General features: G+C 39.6%; 1 protein-coding gene across 1 annotated transcript; it reads left to right on the top strand.

Annotated features, from left to right (window-relative positions):
• Positions 1-662: 662 nt before the first annotated feature.
• Positions 663-19,203, top strand: rnf144b (ring finger protein 144B). The gene is made up of 8 exons (XM_032557862.1): positions 663-793; positions 5,521-5,777; positions 9,417-9,521; positions 10,662-10,722; positions 13,451-13,664; positions 16,006-16,135; positions 16,804-16,893; positions 18,234-19,203. Exons 2-8 carry the CDS (start codon positions 5,607-5,609, stop codon positions 18,408-18,410), a joined length of 948 nt encoding a protein of 315 aa, XP_032413753.1. The 5' UTR covers positions 663-793; positions 5,521-5,606; the 3' UTR covers positions 18,411-19,203.
• The last annotated feature ends 1,881 nt before the right edge of the window (positions 19,204-21,084 follow it).

Genomic DNA, 21,084 nt, shown 5'->3' with positions numbered 1-21,084 from the left:
TTTTTTCACTCAAGATTATTTCCTTTTAATCAGTTGTGTTTAGCAAGGAAAATACCACAACAACCACATATTAAAGAATATTAACTTAGATAAAAAAGAAAATAATTTGATATTTTCTTTGTGGTTCTATGGAAGTGCTATGGATTTTCCAGGAGGAGCTATAGCACCCCTAGCGACTCACTAGGTCAGAAATTGAGCAGAGACCGTTTTGTCTCCCCTGGAATGGATACCTAGGAAGATTAAAGGATTTCTCAAACATGCCTAAAAGAATCAAATTAAAACTCCATGTCTGTTTTTGATAACATTATAAACACGATGTAAAGTTAATAGAAGTCAATTTTAACACAAAACTGCCCTTTTAAACGCATATTCAATGGTACGGAGCCCCCTAGGGGACATGGGGAATTTTTCTTTCTTTTGCGTTACCTCGCGTAGCGTCTGAATTTTCAGGACCGTCCTTGAAAGCAGCATGAGTTGAGCGAGTCAACCAGCAGGAGCAGTAGTGAGTTGAGCTCAGTGGAGAGCGAGCGGAGCTTCCTGGATGGGCTCAGACCGCGGAGGCAGAGCTCCCACACGGAGACACGGTCCTGACGGGGGGAGCCGCGGGGCTGCTGCGATGTTTTTCCACTTCCATCAAACTCCAGTTCAGTGAGGAAGACCGTGTCCAGGGCCGCGGCGGGAGCTTTACAGGCCAACAGCAGGTTACGACAGAGGCAGGCTCTTTTATCAACATATGTTCCTCTGAGAGGACCGCTGCTGCGGATCTGGAAGCTGCTCCCACACCTCAGGCAAGGTAGGTCTTGCTTTAACGCATTTCCAGCTACTAGAATGATATATGTAAAAAAAAAAAAAAAAAAAGACAATTAAAAGACGTCGGGCGGTTCTGATCTGTGTGACAGCGCGAGCTTCAAAAACGCAGATGTCTTTAGTTTGGATTCGCAAAAAATACAGTTTTTTTTCTTCTTTTTTTGTGATGATATTAGTCAAATACATGTGGCTATAAATACAAGCAACCGATGGTGGCAGACATGATCGACGCTAATTTATTTCCACTTTCATTTCCTCCTTCAGTAAGTCAGTATTATGCAGTGTTATGTGATCGTGTATCAGTCTCTCTCAAAGTAAATAAACATTCAAATTATTGGGTTAGAACGCCTCCGAATTACACAGACGTGTGTGAACACAGCAGTGAAAGTGATGCCATATGATTTCTGCTACACCCACACACACACACACACACAGCTGCCTCCTGCTGCAGCAGCAGCAGCAGCTTCTCACCAGGCTGATCTGGTTTTCCATCCCCGGCCTCAGCAATGACGCTTCGATGCCCCCCCAAAACTCCTCTCACCTCCTCCAGCTTGTGTAGCATTCCCATCCAGACCTTCATCCCGACTGGTAACTAATCATTATTTCATCCAAACAGAAGAAAACCCAGTCTGCACACAAGCCTGTGCCGATATAAGACATTCTGTAGCAGTGGTGGGAGCTGGAATGTTTGCAGATGGAGGGGCCTGGTGCAATCAGATTTCTGAAGGCCTCCGGGCTGAAATCCAAAGTTTTGCCCTTTCTGCAGACATCTGGATGGAAATCCGTCCAACATTCGCCGCCTGAGTGCATTGTTGCGTTAAAATACGGTTGCATTCTGCAGTCGCAGGTCCTTTTAAAAACCACCTTCGGTTTGCTTCATCGAAGCTGCTCTGCCCTACTGACAGATTGCCCACCGATGTTATCTCAAGTTCAACTGTAAAGTTTCCCCTGAACAAAAGCTCCTCTGTATTAATAATGACATAAGGGGAGTTTCCATGGAGGGAGGCAGAGTGAATGAAGGCTGTTATTTTCCAGCGTGAGACCACAGAGCTGGTTGTAGGGCCCAGGCAGGATGGGACAAGCTAGCAGACTTTGTGGCGTGATGATAGCAGACGCCTCAGCTGGTCCGCATGGAAGTACAGGAGGAAATTAAAACGTGACTGGGCAGAAAAGGTGCTGTTCCGCATGTAAAGAAGCAACTGCAGATCAGTAATGACCCATAATAATAATAATAATAATAACAATAACAGAGCGTTCAGCCTTAAAAGAGGCCGCAGTGGTCGAACTGCTGCAGAAGTTTCCTGCCACCTTTCACAGCATGTCCGAGGCAGTTTGTGATTTCAGCAGCTGCTCGGGCTGCAGAGTTTGTTTTTAACACAGCAGCTTCCTGTGTGACCCTGTTTTCCGCGTCCAACCCGCAGTCCTTCTCGGGATTAAGTGCAAATCCCAGATTATGGCATTATTGCTCATGTTTTTTTGAAAACAGAGGAATGATTTGTTGTTTGGGTGGGGCTCTGTCCTTTGGAGATGGTCTGGATCTATCGTCCAAGATAGTCTTATCTTGCCCTCTGTCAACTATTAACAAAAGATCTGTTTTTCTTACCAAGAAAGAATGCTTTTGTATGACGTTTAGAACCCTTTACGAGGTAAAAACTCTTTATATGGCTGTTGTTGGGGGTTAGGCCAGAAGTATAATATAGAACGTATTCTACCCTTCATTTTGTAGTACATTGATTAAAGCGTTACAAGCGGAGTGGCTAAAACCGTTTCCAGTCAAGCTATTTGCAGTGTACATTCCTCATGCTAGCAACCACACGTCCAATATGTTAGCTTATCTACAAAGACATAGACTGAGGTGTGTCAACCTGTAGTGCATGAGAGTTTGGATGAGATCGACAGCTTTTAGGCACCTTGCACAAGCAAGATGTGCTGCACTGCAGTTCTCCAACTGGTGAGAAGGGCACACACCTCCAAATTGCACCTAAACTCGACTGAGCTGGTTCCCAGAGGAAGAGAGAGTTTGGATCTCAAACGTTTTGCAACAAGTTCTTGTTCTTGTAGACAATAAGGTGTACAAGGACCACTATTTGGTCAAGACATTTTAAAAAACAATTTATACTTCAAGGTCCCCAGCTTGGGATAGGAAAGCTCTCTGAAGTGAGAATTCTAACAGGGACAAATGGCTTTTCCTCACTAACCTTAACCCCAAAATCCATTATGGGCTGAATCCAGTTTATGTTTATGCACTTTGTCAGCTTGTGTGCCATTATTTCTATTTGTGAACATGTAAAATGATACGTGCGTCACTTGTATTGCTAATAGTAGTTAGCCTGGTCACGGAGTGGAACATTTGCCAAACCCTACTGATTTCCCAAGGGTGATTAAGCTGGGTTTGATGCCATTCCCAGATCCATGTTCAGACTTGAGAGGCAAATAATAACCACATAATCAGGTCACACATAAATGGACCCGGTTTCGCCTAGAGGGTAGGTTTCATTCCCTGTGTCAGATTCAAATAGGCACCCAGCTGTTTGGAGCAAAGATCAATGAGACTGGACAGCTCATCTTTTCAGCTGTTTGGGCTTTTAGCTCAACGTTTCACCTGATCTGCTTCGTGTCTACGTTGCAAACTGTGAACCTCAAAGACAGGCCAGGTCAGCCTGTTATGGCAATATAAAAAAAAAAAAACACCCCACAAAAATCAGTTATTGGCTTCAAACATTTGGAACTCGTCAACATTTGCACAGGAATGTTTTAGGTTTTGCTTTTGATGATCTTTTCTTATTGAATGTCCGCAGCTGTCCTCACAGAGGTCTGTGGCCAGAATGGCCCACATTACGCTGCTCAGCCCTGCACCGCCGGCAACACGTACACAACGAGCTTGGAAGCGCTGCACAGCACCAACCACTTCCTATGTTCAAGGGCCTTTTAAACAGCCTCTGACTTAAAAAGACACCCTGTACCTAAGCTACAAACAGAACCGTCAAGTGACAGGGACAAAGCTTCAGCAGCCATTTTCTTGATTTTCTTAAGAGCTGAAGAAAAAAAATCAGTAAGTCCTTGAATAATGATTTGTAAGAACTTATACAAATCATTATTCAAGAACTTACTGATTTTTCTGCTAAATAATGGAATTGCCTTTTGGTAAGAGCAAGGTCTTCATGGCAAGGGGAGACTGCATGGATTCATCTTCTGGAGCAAATTTCTTACTTTTGTATTGCTTCACTATTATTAAGCTTCTCACATATTTATTTTAAACGTTATTATGGTTCATTATAATGATTTTTAACGAACCGGATTTCTTGTTGCTCACGCCCAACACGCATGCGGCGACGTGACGGTGTTACGTTTTTATCTACAAAAAAACATGTGTAACAGGGTTTTAATGCAACAATGTTGTAAATGTGAAGTTTGTCAAAATTAGTTTATTTGTTCTTTGACTTTATTTTTTGATATGTTTCTTTAGACCTTTATTGGTGTTTTAAGTTCTGTTATGCTGCTCTTCGCAGTGGGTGGTTACCGTAGTAACCGGTAACTGATAGCTCGTCCCCTGTTTTTGTTGATGTGTGTTACTGTGGTATGTATTAGAATAAGCTCTGTGTTTTCTTTACAAACATATTTTACAGTATATTTTGGACAAATGTGATAGTGTGCAGTGTTTCTTGAGTAAACCTGCTATGTTTTGTGTATATTCTTAAATGTTATCATTGTTAATGTTGCTCATGACTTACAACACTTAGCTTCGTTCAAGTGCGGAACGAAGCTAAGTGTTTAACATTATTAAATTTGAACATTATTATTTGTGGTTGAGAACAATTTGGATTTAGAAAATAGTTCCCAATATCATTAAAAAGAAGAGCCTCCAGACAACATTTAGTGCAATATATAAACAAGTGGACAATATGAGGGTGGGGATAAAAAGTTGTTAATTTAGTGATTATAGAGACAGATTGTTTGATTCATTTGGAAATAAAATTTTAACAGGTTTAATCACTTACGCTTATTATTTTTGCAACATTAACGTCTATTTATATTTCTAATCTAAAATATTAGATTTAAACAATTTTCTAAATAACATAAATCGGCTTTCAACAGATTTTTGGTTGGTAAATTAAATGTTAAACAATTGAAACATAACTTAATAAATATTAGACTGAAAGGTGATTACAAAAATACTGTACTGGATACCAAACCTTCAGCGATAAAGGGTTAGCGGTCAGGTGACGTAGATGTTGGGGATTTGATGAGAAAATGTTAGTTTCAGTTGTTGACTTCACTGACTTGCTTGACTTGGACTTGGTCAAAATGACTTGTGAACTCCTCTAACTAAAGTTCACTGAAAAGAGAAAAAAAAGAACAGAATTTAGAAAACAGGACCTCGACTGTGATACAGAAAACCCCCAAGAATTTTCAACATAATGTTGATTTCTACTCTTAAACTGTATTTTTAGCTGTTTCTTGGACAGGACAAGAAACAGTAGAGATGACACAACATATGATTAATTCTTACACTCAGAATGATTGAACTGATGCCTAATAACTTTAGGATTGCTAAATACAGACCTCTGGCCTGAAAGATGGCATCATATATTGGGAGAGGTGGTAATGCAGGCACATGGAAAACCGTCAGAGTTGGTAAACTTTCCAGAATCAGTCCAAAGAGGAAGGAAGCGGAGTTGTATGCGCATAAATCCGTTTCATTTCTGCTTCCAGGTTCATGGCGACCGTAGATCATCATCATCATCATCATCATCATCAAGGCCAGCGGAAGGCCTAGAGCCACCCTGCCTCCTCCCACCATGGCCAGCAGGAGTCCCTCCATTCACCTGGAAGCCAGGGATCCGTCACCAGTGATGGCCGCCGCCGGTCCCCCGAGTAGCCAGGATGTGTTCTGCAAGCTGTGCCTCAGCCTGCAGCCGCTCGCCGTCATCAGGGAGCTGGAGGGCTGCAAGTGCGTGTTCTGTACAGCGGTAAGCAGCGGCGATGACATGTCCGACTTCAGGGCAGATGCCGATCTGAGGAAGTTGATTCTGGGATTCACAGCGTACAAGCTTCTGGCCAGAAGTTTACAAACATTTTTAATAATTGCCATATGGCTTTGCTTCTTTAGTGATGCATTTGAACCAATTTCTATTAATTTGAAAAGAGAATCTGGTGCACTTGTTTGAATGTATTGTGGATTTTCCAGAATACACACAAGGATAAAACTAAACTGCAATGGTAAGTTGTTTGTCCGCCGTCAGCACATTTAGCAACGCGTGTCAGAGTTTGATTGACAGCACTAAGACCCTCCTCCTGTCTCTGATTGGTTGTTTTTGGTCAGGAATGGCGCGTTTCTTCAGACGGCAGTAGGAGCTCAGGGAGGAGGTGCAGAAGATTGATCTTTTCACAGATTATCTGTCCGTAACATACTGTCACGACATGGCGACGGTTTTAACAAATATAGAAAAAAAAACTAACTTATTTCTGTAAAAGTTACATACTGCAGCTTTAAGTTCCAGCGAAACCACACACTGTGGCCAATAACAATCTTCCAGCACAGTCAAGGCGGCACATCCAAAACACTCTTCTTCTGAAAAAAGCTGGAGTTCATTTAAATTCTATTAACTTTCAACATAATCCATGCAGTAGAGTTTGAAGCTTTAACTCAGTTGTGTATGACAACGGGACACAATAAAACTGGTTTTGGAATAGAGGAAGCAGGCTGCACATTAAGTTCCTAACCTGACCCAGACCTTTATCTACTGTGTTTATCGTCACTGAAGCTGTGTGTTTTCTTATCAGTTCACCTTGATGAAGAACTGTTTAAATGCATGACTAAAGAATCACAAATGAATTTGACATCAGTGCTTATACAGTAGAAACCAGAAGTTCACATTCACCCTATAAAATGACACGTCTCTCATTCTCTGAAATTAAATTAGACCAAACCTCTCTTGTTTTAGATCAGTTCTAATTATCTAAATTATTTCTGTTTGCTCAATGTCTCACAGTGAGAGAAATAATATTTCAGACATTTATTTCTTTAAAGTCAGAAGTTTACATCCACAATGATTTTTATCTCCTTAAACGACAAGGAGAAGCCCAGATGATGATGTCGTGGCTTTAGAAACGTCTTATAGGTTAACCGACTTGTTTGAGTTAACTGCATGTCTTTTTATTTGGCGTATGTAAACTTCTGGTTTCAGCAGTAAGTGTGCGTAAACTCCCGAAGAGCACCGTAAATAGAACAGGGTGTTATTACCGCATACAATTTCAGAGCGCTCTTGTTTTGCTGCAGTGTTGGCAGCGACGGTGTTCCAAAAGCGATCCAAAACAAACGCACTCGGTGATTATTTTTACGCAGTTTCTGCTCCCTAAAATAGAGCCGTTTATTGGCACATATCAGACGTTTCCATTTTGGTGAGATGAAGGTTCTGGCACTCCCTCGCCTATTTGATTCCATTTAACTCGTCCGTGGAATTTTTCAGATTGCTCCCAGCTGCTGACTGTGTTCGCCGGCACCCAGTCATCGGCGGAGTTTCGCTTTCACACTTGTTACGAGATCGGTAGCGCTATCTTTAGAAGACAGAGCTGTAATCTTTATGAGTGGAGGCCAGACGTTGGCGTCCCATCTGTTCCAAACGGAGTGGATTCCCGTCAGAGGGAACCAGGTGCTAATCTCTATCCCAGCTCCCCGGCTTCGGACGCATAAGGTCACAGAAACCAAAACAACGCCTACATATGGCCTTGTTTTAAGAAGGAGAAAAAATGAAATGGAGCCAGTACATTCAGATTGTCTCTGTTGTGTAAATCACAAATACCTTGAGCCTTCTGCTGTCAGATGGCAGAAGGCTGGCGTTGGTCCCACCCCGTTTAGCAACTCATTTCAAACTTCCACTCAGGCTCTTTGCTTGTCTTCTTCCACAGAAATGTAATATTCAAATGACTTTTTTTTTCTTCTTCTGTTCCTCAAACTGGTTTGTATTTGTGCAATCTTTGTGCAGTTCCTCCTTCCTTTCTAGAATTCACAGTTGAGGCAACATGTGACTTTTGACATGTGGGCGCTAAAAAAGCTTCTGTCAGACTTATAAACTGCCCTGGTTTCACAACACTTCATTTCCTTGACTGCTTCCTTTGTATTTCTAGATGACGTGCTGTTATTTTATTTTGATGCAATGATGACTTTTTTGTTTTTCAAAAGGCGTGGCATTTGTGAGTCTTCTGCAGTGCATAAGACATGGGGTGCACCAACACACTGGCCCAGATTTGATCATTTTGGACATGTGAAACCAATGTTATCCACCAATCTTATCTACATTCGCAAAGGTCTGAAAATCAGCTTCGCTCTGCCGACGGACCCGCCCACCAGGTCACGTCAACACCAGTCACCCCACTGTTGCCATCTTAGTGACTTTGGTCCTTTTTACACGTGTTCTGGTCCTTAAAAAATCTTAAATTCATTGATCTAAAATTAAGGCCTCAGAATCTCTTAAATTAATGTTAAAGTAAGTTGCCCTTTAAAATGTTAATCACAGGTCTTAAATTTTGTCTTGGCAAGACTATTTATTTCGTATGTATGAATGTTTCTTTCTGTCAGGAAAAGTTTTTGTCGCACTCAGACAGCTGCACTGCATTCTGTGACTCAGGACGGTCGAGGCAATGGACATTATAATTAAACAATGATACAACAAATGTATTAGGTCTATGGTTGAGGCTACCGGTAACTCACTGCTAACATGCGCTTGCTAGCTAGCTGGCAAAGTATCGTTTTGCGTTTGTCATGGGTAAGGGCAAATTTATCTCTGCGTCCAATGACGGGCGGTGTGGAGGTACAAGTCTTAAATTCCATTCATAATGATCTTAAATGGTCTTAAATTGGACTTGGTGAAACCTATAGAAACCCTGGGAAATGTTTCGTTGCGTTTGTGTTGTTCATTTACCAGACGATGACAAATGTTTTCTCTGACAATGCTTCAATTTGATAACAGGTTTCAGAGTGCAATGGTTTGAAAACGTCTTGGTGTTCGTTGTGTAAAAAATAGACAGAAATAGATTTTTTTTTAATTCTGGGGAATCCCTGGATCATGCACAGAACGACTGGAATCAGAAGATGAACACATAGTGGCTGCCCATAATTTTAAAAACCACAGAAGAAGAAAATATCAACAATGGCTAAAAATTTGGTGGTTTTCTAACTCGGTCATGTTAGGAAACAGCTGAACCTAGTCGTCTGTCCATAGAAACAGGTTCTCTGCCATCTTGAACATTTATTAGTTTTGGTGGCTTTCAGGTAAAGAGTTTTAAAGACCATAGCGCCAACTTGTGACACGGTGAGAGTATTACAAAATGTTCACATCTCTACTGTTTCTGTGTAAAGGAGATTGTAATTAGGACATTGGTATGTAAATGTGTTAACAGAAACAACGTTCAATGGATGGCCGTCGTTTAAACAGGGTCATTGTTGCTATATTTAACAACTTTTTAGACAAAAAATAAATAAATAGCCATCGACCAAAGTCAAAATCAGCATGTCAGGTTTTTTAAAGATCGGTGTTCTGCCAGAAAACTGCAATTGGTGCACCAAAATATAATAAATCTCACTTTGCTGCATTTCCTGCCCCCTCCAGTGTTTGCAACAGTACGTCCAGTTGGCCATAATGGAGGGCGGCGGCGCTCCAATCACCTGTCCGGATATGGCCTGCCCAAAAACCGGAGCCCTGCTCGACTCAGAGGTATGTCCTGTAAATTGAGAATGTCTCACATGAAGAACCAAACTAAGACAGTTGTGCCACAAAGACGGCTGTGTGGGGTGGGCTCTGGGGTCCCTTGAAAATTGCTTCCCCTAAACTTCGGAAGGTCACCCTACCCAGGAAGTATGCCACGCTTAACATATTTTATTAATTTAAATGTGGGATGGATACATTTATTTCTACCATCTTACATATTTATATAGTATACAAAACATGTTTGTCTGTAAAAAGCAGGTAGTCATCATTTTTGGTTTGGGGTTTTTCTTTCCTTTTTTAATCACAGAACATTTCCAGATTTGTTGTCTTGCAACCACATTTAAGAAACGATAAGTTGCTAAATTTTTACCATACATGTTTTATGACTATAAATACATTTTCACCACCTCTTTCTTATTAAAATATCATTTAGGCAAGAAAATCACTTTTGACAAAAAATAACTTGGGCCAATATTTTACTAAGGTGACAATATTTTTGCTCTAATGATATTACAAAGTGAACTGTTATGTGTTTCAGTGGCAACGGCAAAGTGAGGAGATGTTGAACCACACACTAGATGAAAGCATGAAAGCGATGCTCCAGAAAAAGAGATGTTAAAACAGGCTGACTCAAGCTACTGCTTAAAAACAGTCTTGCAAAAAAAAAACAAAAAAACACACACATCACTTTAGCTTTCAGTATTTGTGCTTTAGTTGTCAAAATTATTTAAAAACCACAGAAGAAGAAAAAATTATTTCAGGAAGGTGGGGGGCGGGATCTTGTTTTTGCGATGTCACAACATAACATGTCTATATGATATTTATTAGAAATTGTTTTGGGTTTATTTCAAATGTAAAGGTGGGGAAAAGGTTTCCAGGGAAAGGAGATTAGAGGAGAGGATAGAAACAAGGGAGGGAACATTAGTTTGTAGAAATGAGCTTCTACAGTTGGAGAAAGAGAGAGACACAAACAAACAAAACCACAGCAACCAGTAGCATATTCATACATGAATATTAACAAGTTAATACAAAATGCATTTAGTGGCAAATGCAGCCCAGCACAGAATGGATCTGAAAAACACCTGGATCTAAACACCTGTGTGTTGGGTGTGTGACTCGGGTCTCTCTCTCTCTCTGTGATTGCAGGTCGCCAGTTTAGCAGCTCCGTATCAGGTGGAGCTGTACCAGCGCCTGAAGTTTGAGAGAGGTGAGTATTGTCACATCCTGGATGCTTCTAGAAGCCCAAAATAACATTGGAACTACATTATTATTATTACTGCACAGTGTGCTGTTCTTTTTTTTTTTTTTTTTAAGAAATAACTGTATTACCCTGAGTTCCATTAAAATGCCAGAACATAAACATGCAGTCATTTTAACATTTTATTTTATCGTTGTGCAGTTTTGTAAAAAAAAAAAAAAAAATAATAATAATAATAATAATTTTGCCCATTCTGTGAACTTCTTTGAGAAGTGAGACTGTTCACATAACTTTCTGCTGACATTTATGATTTGCAAGCCAAGAACAGTTTGTCATGAAGGTGTATTTTGCTCCTTTCCAGCTGTACGGTAACAGTACGCTGTGGAGCCAATCACTGGTATTGTTTACTCTTGCTGCGGATCATGAGACTCGAATTATTGGAAGTGAGACAAAGGTCAAAGTACTGGCCGCTGTGCTGCTTGGCTGCAACGACTCCCTTCATAGTGACAGTACAAACTGACGTTCAAATATTCTTACTGCATTTTTTAATGCACATGTGATCATGTGGCTTACATAGTTTTCTTCTGAAATTATATTCAAAAGAATAATGTGAATTTGTTTTGTTCTCGGTTACCTCCAGTTTTGCTTCTTACGTCTCATCTAGCTGCACTTTTATTGTAATTGTGAATATCGTAACACTGATAATGAGCTAAGCGTTTTTAGCCCAATTGAACTGTCATTTCACACATCTTTAAGAATGTTAGCATTATTTTTATTCTCTTTCAATATTTTACCATTTCTTCCAGATATTCGCTGCTCCATATGGTGAAAGAAACGCACAAAATTAAAATGCAAAAGATGAAATGTGATGAATTTCACAGCTATCATAAAACATAACATGTTCCGGAGTTTCCAAAAGCCTGAAAAATACTTGAAGTAATAACTGAAAGATATTATTGAAAAGTCTAATTTATTTCACACACCTCATCATTAAATGAAACGCGTTATATAGCTTACTTACACACAAATGGGTGTTTGCCTTAATTATGATGATTTTCCACTTACAAGTAATGAAGAAGTCACATTAAGAACTAGAATATTATATCAGACCAATAAAAAAATGTATACATAAATGTTCTCTGGATGAGAAGTATGTTTAATGTCACATCTTACAAAGTCTTCTAGTGCAAATATCTTAGTACACTTTCTTCATTGATAACCTGGACAAAAACGTGTAAAAATCTTGTTAGTGAAATTTCTGCCTGTGGAACTAGTACTTATAAATATTAAATAATTATTTACTTAAAGTAAGCTACTATACCTTGTTGAGAAGTTGCATGTAAGTTAGTTTTGTCATTCAGAACTGGACAAAAAGTTTTTAAATGACCAAACAGAAGAAACTAAGCAAAAAGTTCGACACGATTTTTTGTTTTTGCAGGGATTATGTTAAAGGTATTTTTACTCTGACAAAAGAGTCTCATCTGAAAGCATATTATTTATTAAATATGACTGTAAATGCACCATCATATTAGCTGATACTTACAATATGCTGCTGTATATTATCGTCATTATAGATCATTTATTTTAATATCTTAATAAATATTTTACTTCCCTCAAAACATCTAACAGTTTGTCTGCTAAATAAAAAGATAGAAGTGTTAGGTTCTGATTACTACTTTCTATTTAAGGTTTAACAGAATATTATACTGGACACCATAGCTAGCACTACCTCCGACTAGCTTCTGCTAGCAAACAATGTTGAATTCATCAGCTTAGATATACGTAGTTTTGCTTTGTAGAAATATCATCCAGATTCAAATTAAAAGATTAAGTGACTATAAACTTCTCTTGTATGAACTTTGATTTTAGAAAGACAAAATGCTCTTTGCCCAGAGGCAACAGCTGAAAAATAGCATTTTAGCTAATTCTGGCACATTTACAATTAATAAATTAATACGTTCCAAATTTATTCCACCTGGTCTAAGCCTGTCTTATAACTTCATACATCAACTAAAAAAATGAAATATGGGGGGACTGCTCTGTTTTATAGTCCAGCAAACAGTTGCTAGCATGGGAATGCTAATGTGTTTGCGTAGCTCCATAGCACCGCTGCATTAAACAGGAGCTGCTAAACTGAAGCTTTGTTTATCCATTGTTACTTGTAACTGCTAAGCAATCAAAACTATCTAACAGGAGTATTTATTTACACTGACGTAATCCTCAGAGAGTACAGAATACAACTGAAGACGAAGTCCAGCACTGCTGGGTGTTCACTGTCAGGTTTAAATCTGCAGCTTCACATGAAAAACAGATTATTCACCCTTTAAAGTTCACTCAGGTTGATAAATCCTCTGGTTCATTTTGTGAATGTTTTAAAGTTGTCTGGACAGGATGATCAATTCCTTTTTTGTTGTAAAAGAATGCGTTAGCAGCAATTACAGGTTAGACACATCAAACCTAACAGAACCCTACAAATATGTTTTATTTGAATGCAGCCATGCCAACTCCAAATATTAGTCTCAGTGATTCTTATTTTAGATTTTTGTTTCTTTCTTTGCAGTCTCCACAGTTTTCTCCATGTTTTTCCTGGGTTCTGCATTTATTTAGAAAATACAGTGGCAGCTCGTCCTGCAGCTGAGTTAATGTGTTTGGAAACAAGACAGGGGATGAAAATGTTAAAGAATATTTTGATTCTGTGTATTATGCATGATATGTTCCTGTCCGTGTGTTTCTGCAGGTGTGAAGCTGGACCCCAGCAAAGCGTGGTGCCCGGTGCTTGAATGTCAGGCGGTGTGCAGTGTGCAGGCGACCACCGAGGGCCGGCCCGCCGCCGTGGCCTGCCCCGCCTGTCACATTGTTTTCTGCTCCAGCTGCAGAGGCCCCTGGCTGGAGGGCCACACCTGCCCCGAGGGCCAGCCCATGATGCTACCCCCACTGTCTCCTGAAAGCAGGTCAGTCACTTGCTTTGATTTCAGCTGCTCATAGAAGAAGTTTCAAAACGTCCCAGCACCTTGCCAATGTTTTTCCTTCCTTTAAACTTTTTCACATTTAGTCATGTTACAATCACATACTTTAAAGTGTTCACTGCAAAAACACAAGTAATTATTTTGAATCTAGTTCCTAGCCCAAATATCTTGATAAATAACAAATGATGCTTTTAATGCTGTCGGTGACTGAGCTTTAAATTATTCTGCATAGAAATGCCAATGCACTCCCCACTTTTCAGATTTCTATTTTTCTTTTTAATAAGAAAAGAAACATTCACTGAAAATGTGTTTTGTACACGTAAACTACGTCTCTGGGATAGCAGCAAGAATATCTGTGAAGTATGTAACATTTTGACAAAGAACATTGAAAGTGGACAAACCAAAACACACACAGACATTAATATCATTAATAGAAAAACAAAACTGGTAATATTTATCAGCAAAAAAGATTTTGTGCAAAAAAACACAAAATCTTACTGAATATTTTTTTTATCTTGTTCTAGTGCAAATATCTCAGGATACTGGAAATAAGACAAAACTAACATACAGGTAACTTTCCAGCAAGACGTAGGAGATTGATTTAGATCAAGAACTCCTCAGTCTAGTTCCACAGCCAGATTATTTCACTTATAGCACGAGAAAATGTTCTGTTATAAGTGAAATAATCTGCCAATGATTTAGTACTATTTTACCTACATTCAAGAATTATTGACTTAATAAAAGCTCCTGTGTATTTCTGAAAACGTAACTTGAACGTTAGTCTAATTCAAGTGTACTGAGATATTTGCGCTAGAAACTAGATCAAAAATAATTGGTAAGATTTTGTGTATTTGCAGTGTTTTTATGGGTGGGAGATTACATGATTATGAAAAAGAAAAATCCGAAAAGTGAAGTGTGTTGGCATGTCTATGCAACACAACGTAAGCTAAGTCCGACTGCTATATCCAGCACACTGAAAGTGTTAAAAAGATCATTTGTTTTTCCTTGAGCCCAGCGATGGGACCTGTGCTGAATAAATCTATTATCTCAGCATTAATAGCTTGGTATTCCTCAGCAGAGCCTTCAGTGTGCTAGCGTACAGCTGCATAATCTGCCTTGCTGTGGCTGTGCCAGCCTGACTGATGTCATCAGGGAGCCACTGAGTTAAACTGGAATTTCATTGTCTCTGTGCCAAAGGGGGGGAGGAGGAGGAGGAGGACACAGGGTTAGTTAGAGGCTGCAGTGAAGGCCGAGTGCTGAGGAAGATAAAGAAAGTGAAGGAAATTCCCCCACAGAGTTTAGCTCAACAATGTCATACTTCACTTAGAAGCTTTGTTGTAAAACTCCTACATTTTTTAAAATACCCCAAAGATTCCCCCTGCATGGTTTCTTCCCCCCCCCTCATTGTTTTACTTTTATGTCCCGTATCTTTACAGCTCTACTGCTCAGGTTTCTTCCTCTTTAACTTCTAAATCCACAGTAATCAGAACAATGGCCGACCCGGCAGAAAGTCCTTCCCTGATTCTGCCGCCGTCCTGAACAATCAGAGCGAGTCCCGACTCCTCCAGAAATCCAGATTTCACACTTTTGTCACGGGAGTGCAGAAAGCCCCACGTTCCCGAAAACGGAATACCGATTAATCGTGGTGAATCGATTATCGGCATTATCGTGAACTAATTTAGTGATCGATTCATCGTTAACTGGAGAACGCAGACTCAAAAAAAAGGGAATTTGCTGAAAGAACAACATATTTGGAGCGATAATTAAGCCAAAGCGTTAAAAAAAACATATCCATTTTGCATTGAAGATAAAAAAAAAAATCTTTCGATGTAACTATGTTCTGCATAAAATTCAAGTGGTCGTTTTAGCTTCACCCAGTTCACATTCTGTAAAGAAAAATTTAAAAAATAAAATCTATTCATCAACTTTTGCTAATCAGTTATTAATCAGTGAATCAGAAACACGCTGTGTTGCTGTTCAGTCCAGCAGAAAGTCCTGAGATTTTCACATGTTGACCTTAGAAGTTTGTTTTAGCTCCAGATTCATCCTTTACTACAACTGATCAATCGTTCACTGAAAGAATGCCGCTGCTGCACGTTAGGCAACAAAATACAGTTTTTATTTTAAAAAGGATTCAAATTATTTTGGGGAGTTTTTTTTTTTTTGCATCATCTAATGTATTTTTAATATATAAAACAACTTCAGTGGCTAAATAAAAAATATGCAGAATGTGCCTTTTTTTGTTGTTGTTGCTGTTATCCAGTGAATTGATTAATTATGACAATAACGGTCCTCTGTGTGCCCGACGCCGCCTCGTTCTCCGCAGCGACCCGGAGGCGTCCATCAAGCAGTGCCCCATGTGTGGCGTTTACATCGAGAGGAACCAGGGCTGTGCACAGATGCTCTGCAAGAGCTGCAAGCACACCTTCTGCTGGTACTGCCTGCAGAATCTGGATGTGAGTGGCCACATACACACACACACACGCACACACACATGCGCGCACATACACACACAAAACAATTGCTGACATGCTTTCCAGAGGTGGATAGAGTACCTAAAGATTGTGCCCGAGTAAAAGTAGCACTACTGCAACATGTTTTTATTCAAGTAAAAGTAAAAAAAAGTATTTGGTAAAAAGTACAAACTGATGAACACATGAATCATTTCATATTTAAATCATCCTCAGACGGAGCAAAATATAGAGTTCTGTGCTATTTTAAAGACCAAAATTTAATGCAATTCATATAAATAATACAATTGCAAAATAACAACATCAGGAAAAAGAAACATTTCTCCAAATCATATTGATTTCAATATAAAACTTATGAAACTTGGCAGAAACTGCAGGCGTGTGTTTGTGTCTGGTGAATTTTTGATTAAAACGAGTTTGTTTTTCTTTCAGTGAAGTGACTCCAGTGGGTGGAGAATCCAGACATTTTACTCAAATCAGTAGCAATATTTCATAATAAAGTTACTTAAGCAAAAGTAAAAAGTACAGCGTAGTAAGAGGACCATTTTTGCCAAAAACGTACTGATGTAAATCTGTGTAAGTGTAACTAGTTCCTGCCCAGCTCTGAACACACTCTTCTTTAACTGGAGCTTACGTGCCGTGTTTCCCTGCAGGGGGACATCTTCCTGAGGCATTACGATAAGGGCCCCTGCAGAAACAAGCTGGGACACTCCAGGGCCTCTGTGATGTGGAACCGGACGCAGGTGAGCTCACATTGTGTTTCCTCCATTTCAATGTTAGGACGGATTAGCCTTCAGAGGCAGGAGTGTGAGCCGCCCAGGTTCTGAGCCTGGAATCATAAGCCTTCTTCAGCTTTTATAGAGTTCATTTCCACTCTCTGTCAGAGACAAGTTCTCACCACAGAAATTGAAACAGAACAGTAAAATTTCCATGACGCAGTTCTCTTTATTTTGGAGCCAAAGAAGCACAGCTCTCGGCCCTCGTCCATCAGGTCCTACGTTTCTATGTAAGCGTCCAAACTCCGCCCTGCGGTGAACAGGACGCGCCCCGCTCTCCGCTCTAAACTCCCTTCAGCTCTGAGCTCTGTTGTTTTGCCCGTACACGTTTTTGCTTCGACATGCGGGCTGCTGTGTTTATTCAACATGCTCTAAATTTAGACGCAAGTCCGATGATGACCCAGATGACCAGGACGCTGAGAATATGCAGATATGTGATATTTTTCCAACCTCCAGCTTTGTTACAGGAGACGTCAACATGAGCTTTCTCATGTTTTGTCACAAACTCCAGTATATTTCATTAGATTCTTATGTGACAAAGTAGAAGATAAATGTGATGTTAAAAGGAAAATTATATACCACTATGAACATATTTTAACAAAATAAAATCTGAAAAGTGTGGCATGCTTCTTCTTTTCTTAGAGCCAATTTTGGATCTAAAATAAGTGAAGCCCATATTGTATGGAAAGCATCTATGAATATATTTTTTAAATTTATCCTCAGAAGTTGAATTGGGTTTAGGCCTCTACTTTGACTGGACCATTCTGACACATAAACATGCTAGTAGACTACTCTGTCCTGATTAAAAAGTAACACCTGCCTCAGTCTCAATGTCTTAGCCTCTAAGCTGTTACATTATGCTCATGGTTACATGTTTAATTAGGTGGCGTGTTAAGGCAGCAACTTGCTGAGAAGTGACACAGACCCAATTTCAAGGTGATAAAACAAGGAGTCAGATTTCTTTGAAGTTATATTTGATGTATTCAGCATTTTTATAACTGAAGGTTACATAGTTACCTGATTGTGCTATAAAATGTATTTTCCAGACACTGTGTGCCTGGAAAATACATAGTTCTGCCCCTTTAAGAATTTTTCTTTTCTGAGAAAATATCACCTAAAAGACTAAATCAAATAAAACCATCCATCTGCATCAACCACCTGCACTTGCAGTCCAGATTTGCTTTAATATAGAACTGTGGTCAGGGGCCACAAAAAATCCTTCAGGGGTCCACGAGCGGCCCCCGCGCCGCACTTTGGTCACCCCTGGCTTAATGCATGTTTCATACCAGCTTGTCTTTGTGGACCAGGTGGTGGGCATCCTGGTGGGGGTCAGCATCATCGTCCTGGTGACGTCTCCGCTCCTCCTGCTGGCGTCGCCCTGCATCCTGTGCTGCATGTGCAAACCCTGCAGCAGGAAGCAGAAGAAGAAGAAGAGGAAGAGAGACCCCAGCCTCCCAGAGCCCCCCTCCTCCTCATCCTCATAGCAGCTTCAGCCCCCATGTGCCTGAACCGGGATGACTCCACTGGCCTCAATAACACCAGAAGGTGGAAACTGCTGGAAGAACTTTGGAAACAAACTTTTATTTTATTTTTTTTTCTCTAAAGGCTGCGGAGCCTTCAGCGGGCCGCCTTCATAAATAAATCACTGTTTCTGTGTAAATATGTGGAATGTAAGTCCGTCGCCTTGCAGCGGTTACCGTGGCAGCCTGGAACTGGACGCCTGGGACTCGAATGTTTTCCTGCACAGGGCTCTTTTTTTTTTTTTTTCTTTCTGCAACGCTCCTCTGTACACACACACACACACGCACACCCACACCCACACACATCCAGTTGAAAGTGCAAAGCCACCCTCATGTGCCAAACATCAACGATGCCAAACCAGAGGCGTTAAGGGCTCAGGTGCCTCTCTGCAGTGCCAGGTGCTCGGTCCGTTTCGTTTTGCCTTCCATTCTGCTGATTTATTATGCAAAAAAAAAAAGACTGCAGTTGTAATCATGGGAGAAGTTTTAGGTGATATAAAAATGTTCTTTATTAATGTGTGAAGGCAAATGGTGTAAGTCTGTGGAGATGAGATGTAATAAGCAGGACTTTAGGGGCTTTTCCACCCGACTTATGTTCCAGACCAAAGGCTGTAATATAAAACCTGTACTTTGCAAAAACGTGTTAATTTAATATTTATGATTTATCTGTCTGTCTGTTCTGTCATTTCTACTTTTTCTGTTGATGTTTCAGCGTTTTCTAAATGCACCATTACAAATAACAAAAACCTAAAAGTTGGATCTGATGGTTTGTTTCTCACCACAGCAGAGGAAATGGAAACGCCTTCAACAGATTTACTTCCTGGGTTTGTTTTTAGTATTTATGAGCTGGGACAAGAAATCTGATCAGCTCAATCGCGAACACATGAACACACACACATGAACACACACACACACACACACACAAATACAGGGACATTTATAGCGATCAATTAACCTAATAGTCGTCTTCAGCTTTTGCACGTCTACAGGTTGAAATTTAGCCAATTGCTCTGCACATTAACCTGATCTCAGACCGGATGAAGAGCATTTGGGAAAATGCATTTTTAAAGCTAGCCACAGATTCTCTGTTTTAGCTAGGTCTGGGCTTTGACTGGGCCATTCTAAAACACAGATATGCTCCGATTTATTACGTTTAATCAAAGCTCCATTTTCATTTAGGTCTTATACTTCCTAAAACCAGCAGATGGAACGAACAGAGCTCCAAACAAACTCTGTATATTATTTTATGACATAAGCTGCTTTAAGCAGATTTTATCCTCGGTCTTTATGACTCTGTTTGGTCTACGGTAACTAATGAACCTTAGTTACCGTATGAAAGGCTTTCACAGAACATCTGTGTTTGTTGACGAGGTGACACCTGACTTTAACTTAGGTCATCATTCTAAAAGAGGGTGACGTTTTTCAGATTTTCATTTGTAAAAATCTTTATAAACAACATATTTTTTCTCCCACGTTCTAATTGTGCTCTACTTCTGTGAGCTTCCTACAAAATACTTTAATGTTCATCATAGTAACATGACTGAATGAAAAAACTGTTTTATTTCTCTTTTGAATGAATCAAGTGGTTTAACAAACTATAAACTGAACCCATTAGAACGGTGAGGAGCAAAGGCTGAAATCAGTAAAAAGAAAAAAAAATTAATATTTAATGAAAAATGTTGAAAGATGCATATATCTGATTGTGGAAGCAAAACAAATTCTATAAGCTGGGTTTTTATATATATAGTTTTAAAAAATCAAACACTGAAGCAGCAGAGTGTAAACTGTGTAACGTGAGTTCTGGATGTTCTTCTACTGCAGTTTTCATCTCATAGAAAATAGTCACGTGATTCAGGCGACAGAGCAAAACAAAACTTTCAAAAGGAAACAGTGACACCTTGTGTTTGATGAGCGAACTGCGCACCTTTCGTAAAGTTCCGTGAAAGTTTTGGTAGTCTAAAGTCCAAAACGAAAATAATTCATGTAAATAGCATAATTACATAGCATAACACTTTTCCAAATCAATTTATTTAAAAATTAAAACTTCAACAAAAACTGCATGCGTTTGGTTAATTCACGTTTGTTGTTCATTCAGTGACGTTACTCTCAGTGGGTAGATGATCCAGAAATTTTCATCAAGGAAGAGTAGCAATACTTCATAATAAAATTAAAAGTAAAACGTACAGTGTAGTAAAACTGATCCTAAAAGTTCATTTTTGAAGAAACAAACAAAAAAAAGTTACTCAAGTAAACATAAATACCCAACTCTGGTTTCAAAGATAATAAAATAAAATAAAATAATAATAATAATAGGTAGGTGTGGAACACAGAGGTTCATTAATAAGCTGTGTATACTGGAGTAAAGAAGCAGCCGTTCAGCTTCTACTGCTGGCTTCTGGAGTCATGGAGAAATATTTGAACTGTAAAACATCCTCAGGGAGACTTCACCTTATTTTTTAAAATAACTGAAGATGTTTAAATGAAGTGTCTCACGTTGGATTTCTGCAGGCATCACAGTTTCTGTTGTGTTGTTTTCTTTCTATTTCCTGTTAATCCTGTCTTGTTGGGTTACTGGATGTTTTACGGTAGGATGAACATAAACATACAAGGCGGTGCAGTTATCACCACATGCAACGGT

This window comes from Xiphophorus hellerii, chromosome 3 (genome assembly GCF_003331165.1).
Source record: "Xiphophorus hellerii strain 12219 chromosome 3, Xiphophorus_hellerii-4.1, whole genome shotgun sequence".
Taxonomy (NCBI): Eukaryota; Metazoa; Chordata; class Actinopteri; order Cyprinodontiformes; family Poeciliidae; genus Xiphophorus; species Xiphophorus hellerii.
The sequence above is the reverse complement of the archived record's forward strand: the minus strand, read 5'-3'. Positions and strand labels throughout refer to the sequence as shown.

What these genes read in the sequence shown, in the direction of transcription:
- rnf144b (XM_032557862.1), top strand. Translation starts at nt 5,607, where the DNA reads ATGGCCAGCAGGAGTCCCTCCATTCACCTGGAAGCCAGGGATCCGTCA. An exon ending in GAGCCCTGCTCGACTCAGAG is followed by an intron (nt 9,522 to 10,661) that starts GTATGTCCTGTA and finishes CTGTGATTGCAG; the next exon opens with GTCGCCAGTTTAGCAGCTCC. An exon ending in GCGCCTGAAGTTTGAGAGAG is followed by an intron (nt 10,723 to 13,450) that starts GTGAGTATTGTC and finishes GTGTTTCTGCAG; the next exon opens with GTGTGAAGCTGGACCCCAGC.